Below are 9,573 nucleotides of genomic sequence, written 5' to 3' on the forward strand. Positions count from 1 at the left end.
TTTACATCAGCCTCATGGCAATGGACAGCAATAGACTGGGGTAAAATAATTAAGTTGTATGGAAGAGATGTAGATCAACAGTCACATCATTTATTCTCAATAGTGGATGTAAATGAGTTTTAGAAAAAAAAACCTGCAAATGCCATGTGGCCGAGCCCCGTAACTACATGTACAAATTTGACTTACCTTGTAGTTTAGCACCCGTGATAACGTGAAGTTGTTTTCTTCTTTATTGTCAACTTCATATATGCTGTCTCTTAATTTAACATACTCCTTTAACTCAACCTGTATATAATTAAACAATGTGGTATATTAAACAATATAAAATATGTGAAACTTTACCTGGCTCCCTGCCAGATCCCTCTGATGAGTCTCAGAGAGAAAAATTCAAATGACAGCTTCCATCTGCGCTAATATATTCACTACTCTGCTGGTTGCTGCCCCACCCCCTCCCACATCATCTGGGGGTGGGGGGGCAGGAAAAAAAAAAAAAAAAAAAAAAAAACACTAACAGAGCAGTGCATATATTTTAGAGAAGATGGAATTTGACATTTGAAATTTTCCTCTCTGGACTCCGCCTGAAGCATCTGGCAGTGAGCCAGGTAAAGTTTCACATACTTTAGTTCAAACACCATATAACACATAGATTTTTTTTTTTTTTTTTTAAATATATTTGGCATATACAGTACTTTGTCTAAAGCAACCTGTCCCATGATCAGAATAGCACTCTGGTGACAGGTTCCCTTTAATATAATATTTTTGTGGGGGCTACAGCAGAACTGGGTTTTCAAATAAAATGTATGTCTGTATAAAGTATTGTAATAACAAGACTGTTAGATTCCCTTTAAAGGGGTATTCCGGGAATATGAACGTTTGACACAAAAACCCTTGATGATATTAATAAATGAATACAACATTACTCAATGTCATTAGTCACAAAACGGAGCTTAAATAATTTGATTTTATGATTTACAAAATTTATGGCTTCTCTAAAGTAGGTGGAGTTATCACCCAGATGGCCGCCACTGGAAACTACAAGTTCCGTGATCCTTTAGTTCTCAGTAACTCCTCCTCCCTCTTATGCTCTGCTAACAGTGATGATCTAACAGGTTTTCTTGCTCTGTTACCATAGTAATGATGTGTCTGCCATCACCACAAGACTGGCCATACTGAATGCACTGCAACCAACTGACTACAGCCAAACGTAATGGTGATCACATGACCTGCCCAGGCAGGTACAGGACATGTGATGTGGACATGTGACCAGCAGCCATCTTCTGTCCAGCAACGGACCGCGCGGAGGAAATTAACGGACTGATTAAAGGGCCAGTAGCATTTCAATTCTTTATTACAATGTATGTCACCAGAATTTTCTGCTAAGGGGAGCAAAATTTTAAATAACAACTTATTACACATTAGCTTATATTTTGTGTGCCCACTTGTATATGAATTATGCCGATTCCTGGAATACCCCTTTAACCATTATCACCTTGACCTCTAATTAAACTGATTAAAAGGTCATCATTGATTTTTGATTTCCTTCAAAGTGGACTATGAACATTATCTGCATACATTCTGAATTTTCTTCACTTTCACACTCCTTTCTATGAAACTAGGTTGTGTGTATTGGTGAAGAAATTACAATATAAAACGCCTGCTAAGAATGAGGACAGATACAAGAAATTAATCTAATATACATGCTGATAAATTAGCTTGTAAATACATTTACCAATATAATATTACAAACCAACAGAATCATCATACAAGACAAACCTATATGAACCCAACTATAACACTCCCTACCAAATCAACAATATGAAAAAAAAAAAAAAAAAAGAAGTAAACACTTACAGGTCTAAAGTTATCTGTATAATAATCTGCTTTCAGGAATTGTTGTAGCTCATTCACATTGTTTAAGGTTGCACTCATTCCGATGATTTGTGTGGTCTCTGTAAATGAGCAGAAATACATATCAGGGTAGGAGGGGAAATGCAGTCACTTTTACCTTCTTTAGTGCTTCAGTATTGATCATAGCACTGGAAGGATTAAACTGCCACAATCTGTGTGAATGAAAATTACGGAAATAATCTGGCCATCAGGCTGTAGCAGGAGCGCTTTTTACACTAGTCAGCTTTGAGTGATCATTACTTATTGTAATGTGGGAGGATAAATGATAAAAAAAAAACAAAAACATTTTTTGTTGTCTCGCCTCAAACAGTTGAATAAAAGTTACATGTACCTTATAAAGTCCCCAATAAATAATAGCATAGAAACAAATCCTCACTGGGTAAAATGTCCATAAAATAACATCATAATGCACAACAATAAACTCTTTGTGTGCAAATCTCTCAGCTCCCAGAAAGCTGGTCTAGCGTCAAAGGTTCTAGTTTCTCAAATAATCGGGGGAAAAAAAAAAAAAAGACTTACCACTTGTATAAAGAACCTTAGACAGAGCCATTTCCAAGACTGCACCCCGGCTTCCTTCACTAAGCATATGCAACTAACAGAGAGGAAGGAATACAATAAATTCGGCATAAAGATATCAACATCGCCTAGAAGTATTTAGACTAAAAGTATGAGGAGTATCTCGAAAGGTCAATAACTTTTCAACCAACTTTGTAAACATGAACAATACAAGCAAATACAAGAAACTTTGTAATATATCTTATCGGCACAAAGTGCATCCTAACTAATTTTGGCTCTTCTCATCTTCCCTCCTTATTTGACTCATGCATACAAAAATAACATGTGCTAGCCATTGTTTCAGTGGCTAGGACATAATTTCATCTGCTTCTATCTGCTCGCGCCCATGGTGTTGGATTCCACAGCCCATGCATAAGCCAGCTACAAATTCAACTGGATCCCAACTTGGGACCTCATTAACATGAACTGCAACTTTTTCACATTGAGAACTGCATCATTTGTGGCACTGGTTCAATTTTATTTAGGGAAAATGGGCAGTCCATGGAGAACAACTGGTGGGATTGGGTTTTATTGAACAGAGTGACAGGCTATATAAAGTTGATTGACAGGCTATATAATAATGATTCTAGCGGGAAGGGGTTGTGAAGGTGAAAAGAACTGTCTCTATTGAGAGGGGACACGCAAGGTTGGGCTGTATACTGTAGGACTTAGTGGACAAAGCTATTATCAGATCTTGTCACATCTGTAACAACCATTACTATAAATCTAAGGCATAAAGTCTTCACATGTTCGTATTTATGGCAAGGACCATGTGGTGGGCTATTTCATAGACTTGATGCTGCAGTGAATTACATTACTACATTCTATCGCCTGTAATGGAAACAGGATCATAGTACAGGCCATTTTCACTATGATGCAGGGAGCCCTCCTCTTGAGCCAATGTTCAGTTTATGAAATATGGCCAAGTCTGGGAGAATACTATAATAAAATGGATATAATTATTACCGTATTTTCCGGACTATAAGGCGCACTTAAAAGCCTTGGATTTCCTTGGAAATCCAAAGTGCGCCTTATAGTCCGGTGCGCCCTATACGAGGGCAGCGGACCATACTTACATAGGTCCCCGCTACCGGAGACAGCAGATCTCCAGTGGGAACTGCAGACCACGCGGCACGAACAACTTCTGCCGCGTGGTCTGCAGTTCCCGCTGGAGATCTGCTGTCTCCGGTAGCGGGGACCTATGTAAGTATGGTCCGCTGCCCTCCTCCACCTCCCCCTCACCTTCCCCGCGTTCCGCGTCGCGTCTCTTCTCGGCGTCGCGTCGGGTCTCCGCTCCGCCCCCGGACCTCCGCCACGCCCCCGACCCTGCGCCTTATATATGGAATTATTACATATATAAGGCGCATCGGACTGTTGCGCCTTATATTCCGGTGTGCCTAATGGCCCGGAAAATACGGTATTGATAGTGCTACAGAAATAGTAGCGAACAAGGCTATGTTGATGTCTGTGTTAGAGGCTCCATCAATAATGCAGGCCTAGTCATGGATGATGGGAATAAGATGAGCCAAAACGGGTGGGAAAGAAAGTTACCTATAGTCAATGATAGTACCAATTGCCATTTGTTTTTAAAAGAGAACCCGTCAGGCAAATTAACCCCCCTAAACTAAATATATTTTCATAAACTGCCATTAGAAAGCATTGCCTCTATCCCTTCATTGTCCCTCTACATGCCTGTAAACCTAAGCAATGAGGTCCTAAAGCTGTATGCAAATGACCCGTGAAATGTCCAATGTTCCATTAGCATATTCAAGCTGTCCAGCTTATTCATGAGTGGAAGGCACAGCCACACCCCCAGTGCTTGACTGACAGCCTGTATAATGATGTGGCACTCCTGGTGCTGGCACCCCCTGCAGCTTTTATAATGATGTGAGGTACAATGGTGTAATGGCTTCTCCAAGTGCTTCCTGGTGCTGGCGCCCCCTGCAGCCTGTGTGTATGTGTATAGGAGAGATACAACAGCTCCAGGATGCAGCCATGTTATAGCAGAAGATGTCAGGTACTTGTGTATCTGATGTCTGTGTCTTAGGAGGATGCAGCATGTCAGCAGATACAGCACACACACACTAACAATGCTTTACTATACATTACACACAGACATGAGCAGGGGGAGGAGAGGGGAGGCGTAACAGGGGTGACATCACTGCCTCTGACCATGTGACCTGCCTCATTTACATAATAAAGAAAAGATGATTTTATAATGATTAATGACTAGATAAAGGCTGGGATGGATCCATGTGAGCTGCTCCAACAGTTAGAGGTGACAGAGACCTGATGACAGGTGTCCTTTAACTTAGTGGCCTTTTAAGTGTCAACAAGAAATATAAGAAGGAGAGGTTTTCTATACATTTCCACTGAAGGATTAAGGGTACGATAAAGTAAACTATATATAGGACACTATCAGTTCTAGCAGTGGTAAAAGAATGCACTTGTACACATACTTAGGAGAAATGACTTACCTCATCAACCACAACAAGGCCCAGATCACTGATTCGTTCCGTTTCGATCAAGGAGTTTACCAGACTGTGACCTTTTTCAATAGTTGCAATGTACAGAGATTTTTTTGTTCTCCGTTTTATTGGTGGGAATCTTCCTTTGCTGCCTGCATATTCTTCTATCAAGAACTCCAGCTCCACTCCAAAGGCAGACAAACCACGGACCTTGGAAATAAAAGTACATTTCAGAAACTTCTTGAAGCAGGCCAGTAAATAATGTAATCTACCAAAACAAAAAAAAAATCTTTGTGGGAAAGTTTCCTTTTCATAGTTTTGGTTTCTTTAGCTGTTAACTGTTCTAGAGAAACAACACGGTTAGGCTACATTCAAACTGCCGTATGGGGGACGTATATACGGCTGATATACGTCCCCCATGGACGGCAATGAGCGCACAGCTCCGACGTGCACCACCATACCCCGTAGAGAGATAGGACACGTCCTTTCTTTCTCCAGAATACAGCACCATATATTCCTATGGAGAAGGATGGGGGTTTGTTTTGGGAGATATATTGGACTGGATAGGTTCTGTAGAACAGGCGTCTGTCATCAAGTACACCATGCTGAATGACATGCCTTAAGTGATTGCTGAGATGTCGCTGATCAATTTTTCTTCCCAGCTATGTCCTTACAGTGACAATCACTCTTGATACATCCCATTTTATTTGCTTTATTAGCAGCTATCTGGCTCGGACCCCAACCCCCCAGTGACAGTGTAAATGCTTTAGAAGGTCATTAATAAAAATATTTAAAAAAATAAGGGGAGGGGGTCAATATGGCCCCCTGCGGCACCCCATTGGCAACATCAACCCAAACTGGGAATGTACCATTAATTGTGACCCTCTGTTTTCTATCACTGAGGCAATCGCTTACCCAAAAACAGATTTTCCCCTAGTCCCAGCAGTCTTATTTTATGTACCAACTATTCATGCAGCACTGTGTCAAATGCCTTCGAAGAGATGGGAAAATAAATAAATCTCACTTTTTCCTGTACAATTGCCACATATGGCAAGATCATTAGCACATCCCTTTTTCGGCACAATAGTTCCTGAAGAATAACAATTTCTGCAACAAGTGTTTTACCACCACTTGTTGGTAGGGAGTAAATCAGGTTTTTCCTCTGTCGTAGGGACTCCAAAGTTAGGCATGTGTGCTGCCAGTCTGCAAAATAAAAATGAAAAATTTTATACCACAGTTACCAAGCCAATAACTACAGTACAAGGGGTGATGAGTGGGGCACATTCATTATTGACAGAATTTAGCATGCACACAAATCTCCTACCACCCAGGGGACAAAAATGTGTAAAGCCCTTCAAATCACTCAAATTATGGTAGAAGTCATGTTTACATACAACGAGGACGTCTACCATCAGGATTGTAAACCAAGCACACTAGCATGCTGGTATGTTCTCTCTCTGGCAGGATCTGCTCTTCCTTTAGCTTCTTATGCCCTGTTTTTTTTTGTTTTTTTTTAAAGACTTTTAAAATCATGCAAATATGACTCAGGGGCTCTGGGCTCCATGGCAGTTAATGGAGCCTGGAGCTCCTCAGACTAATTTGCATAATCATAAAAGCCTTTATTTAAAAAACAAGGGCATAAGAAGCTTAAAAGAAGAGTGGATCCTGACAGAGGGGGAACACGCCAGCAAGCCAGATGTCCTTTAATAGAAAAAAAACCAAGCAGCAAAAAACAGGCCTTGTCTGGGCATTTACTAGTAAAAGCGTTGAAAACCACCATTATTTTCAGGAGTCCCCATATAGTATTATTTTTGGAAATCCCTAGTCTAGATAGGGCTCATAGCTATAAAAGTGATAGGATAATGAAAGGTTTAGTTACCATAAAGTTTCTTTATGCCTTTATACTGTTCAATAAGATCAGCCACTTTGCTTGGTAAACCATAAAAGGGACCCAAGTCAATTCCAGAAGAGGTCTCTACAGTCTTCTGTGCAACATCAAGTTCCTCCATAATAATAGTTTCTTTTATTTGCATAGTCCTAGAGATCTGAGGTGTATGTGCTTTAGCATTTCCAGCCAGTGTGTACTTGAGACTGTCCCGCAGACTTTTCCTTTTCTCATCTTTTGGATATTTATGGGAGACCATGGATGTGCACACGTCACCCACTTCAATGTTACACAAATCATTTGTTCGGTTGTGATTTGTTGCAGTACCAGAATCTTGTTTGGCTTCTTCATAAAAAAGCTGTGAACAGGGAAAATCCTCAAAGTCATCCTCAGCCAGATGCTTTGATATAGAAGGGATGGTTGGGGTCACAAATTGATGTTCAAGTGCAGTGTTTGTAGCCTCCTGCTTACACTTTTCCTCTAAATAATCCATCTGTGCAAGTAAAGATGGGTCCTCAGCAAAGCTGTCATATTCTCCAAACAGGTCATCATCACTGCCATTTTCCTAAAGATCAGGAAGATAGCTATAAATATCTAATTTTCCATAACATGTACAGTAGGAGACGTTTAACATTTCTAACGTTACAAAAATTGCAATTCATTTTCAGTAAAATATGAGAAAAAAAACACAAAACATGTAAAGATAATTTCTATGTGACAGTTTAGTGTTAGGTGACAAATTGTTATACACAGTATATTGTATGAATTATTCAATAAGCAACATTTATAAAAGACAAACAGACAATCCTTCTTTAGTACTGAGCTACAGCCATAGTGTATGACACAGTGGATAACTTGGTATAGATAATGACTGAATATTACAGGTTTTACATTCACCTCTGTAGGACAATCCGCATGGTTATGGGATTCGGATGTTATCTTCATTTCCTCTTTTCCACTAGGCTTCTTCTTCACTGGGGTGTACAGTGAATGTCCTGAAGAGAGACTTCGTTTCCTTACTGGTGGTCGCCTCTGAACCTTGAGTCCACCACTTTCCATCATCGGAATGTGAATAAGCCCATGCTATTACTTGGATAATACGTCCGAAAATATAATCCGATTGGCTTCTAGCTAAAAACATAGGATCCAAACTGCAAACCTTCTTCAATTATTTTGAGATTCTTCAGCTCCCCATGTTTGGAAATTCCCTCATATTTTGTTTTACAGACAAGATACATTTGCAGATACTGGTTCCTATTTTTGGTATGAGGGTTTACATAGAGGAAAAATAAAAAAAGTTTATTGCTTCTTGAAGTATTCTGCAGAGTTTTCTTGTTCCATAACTTGTATCACAGGAGTCTAAAGATTAAAAGAATAAGTTATGCATTGAAACAATCCTAAAGCAGCATGTGCCTTGAAATGTACTGATGGTTCCTAACTTTGAGCTTTTTTTCACGGTACAGGCGCCCCCTACTTAAGAGCACCCAACTTACAGATGACCCCTAGTTGCAAACGGACCTCTGGAGGTTAGTAATTTACTGTACTTTAGCCTTAGGCTACAATAAACAGCTAAAACACTTACCAAATGTGTCTGCAATAAAGATTTATTGTTCATCCTGGTTCTTATGACAATCCAACATTTTTTCAATCCAAATGTCACAGAGACCAAGAATTTTTTAACTGGGTTTACAATTATAAAGTATACAGTTCCGACTTACATACAAATTTAACTTAAGAACAAACCTACAGAACCTATCCTGTACGTAACCCGGGCCTGCCTGTATCTACAATTGCCTCTTAAGGGAACCCATCAGGGCAATTTGAGAATCAATACCACCCACAGGCCCTTATTTTTTACTTGGGCACATTAAAAAAAACAAAGCAAAAAAAAAAATATTATACCTTATTCTTCTCTGCGGAAAGTGAAGCGGCATAGTACAGGTACAGTGATTATGCAATGAAGCCAGGGTCCCAGCTGCAGATCTACAGGTGAGTGATTAAACTGATTCACATCTAGGGGAATATAAATGTGGTTGGTTTGAAGCCCTAAACCACAGGTCCATACAGAACTGCAGTTGATTTAGGGTCCCAGGTCTTCTTTGATGTCTTCTGGAGTGCTCCCCACCCAAAACATAGATATATCCATAGGATATGGTTCACAATATCGAAATGGTGGGAGGGGGGGGGGGGCTGGGGCGGCTGATGGGAAATCAAGATCCAGTAATGCCACAGATCAGAATTTTTCTGCATATAGTAAAGAGATAATGTGAATGGCAGCAGACAGCTTTGTTTTTTGCGTAGTGGTATAATCCATGACTGGAGAAGGATAACAAAGCTGCAGCAGAATTTTAAAATATTATTTGAAAAGGAAATAGTATAACAAATAACAGAAGATTATCAGTCACAGTGCCTGGATCTATGAGCAAGTCCCTGGTTTATCATGATGGATTGATAGTAGATTTCCAGTGGTAACCTAGACGACTGAATGGTTAGGTGTGGTAGACAACTACTATCACTCTCATCATGGTAGATGTCAGAGGCACCAGTGATCTTCACACAAGAATCACTGCCTGAAACGTATATGTATAGAAATGCATTTGGATGCACGCAGTGAGAAACATCTCTACGAAGCTTGCACCTACCTAACGTTTCCGCAGAATACGATATGAATACGTGCGGCAGGTGTCTACCCGAGGCCCACCCGGTTGTATCACCAGTGTATTTGAATCCTTCTTTAATAGCACTGCGCATGCTCCC

The 9,573-nt window shown here is 40.1% G+C and overlaps 1 protein-coding gene across 4 annotated transcripts in view; it reads right to left on the reverse strand.

Moving 5' to 3' along the window:
- The window catches only part of HELQ (helicase, POLQ like), a 29,301-nt gene extending 19,733 nt beyond the window's left edge, over positions 1–9,568 (reverse strand). The window contains exons 1-9 of one of the 4 annotated variants that reach the window (XM_072115901.1): positions 9,459–9,559; positions 8,719–8,829; positions 7,714–8,175; positions 6,811–7,381; positions 5,956–6,134; positions 4,941–5,141; positions 2,428–2,500; positions 1,852–1,949; positions 187–285 (exon numbers count right to left, since the gene is read on the reverse strand). In XM_072115901.1, coding sequence (XP_071972002.1) covers positions 187–285; positions 1,852–1,949; positions 2,428–2,500; positions 4,941–5,141; positions 5,956–6,134; positions 6,811–7,381; positions 7,714–7,878 — 1,386 coding nt within the window. In that variant the 5' untranslated portion in view covers positions 7,879–8,175; positions 8,719–8,829; positions 9,459–9,559. Of the gene's footprint in view, positions 1–186; positions 286–1,127; positions 1,188–1,851; positions 1,950–2,427; positions 2,501–4,940; positions 5,142–5,955; positions 6,135–6,810; positions 7,382–7,713; positions 8,176–8,718; positions 8,830–9,458 lie in introns of those variants that run through there. The other 3 variants (XM_072115893.1, XM_072115911.1, XM_072115920.1) reach the window with 3 other exon arrangements.
- Positions 9,569–9,573: the final 5 nt, after the last annotated feature.

Source organism: Engystomops pustulosus, chromosome 1, assembly GCF_040894005.1.
Source record: "Engystomops pustulosus chromosome 1, aEngPut4.maternal, whole genome shotgun sequence".
Taxonomy (NCBI): Eukaryota; Metazoa; Chordata; class Amphibia; order Anura; family Leptodactylidae; genus Engystomops; species Engystomops pustulosus.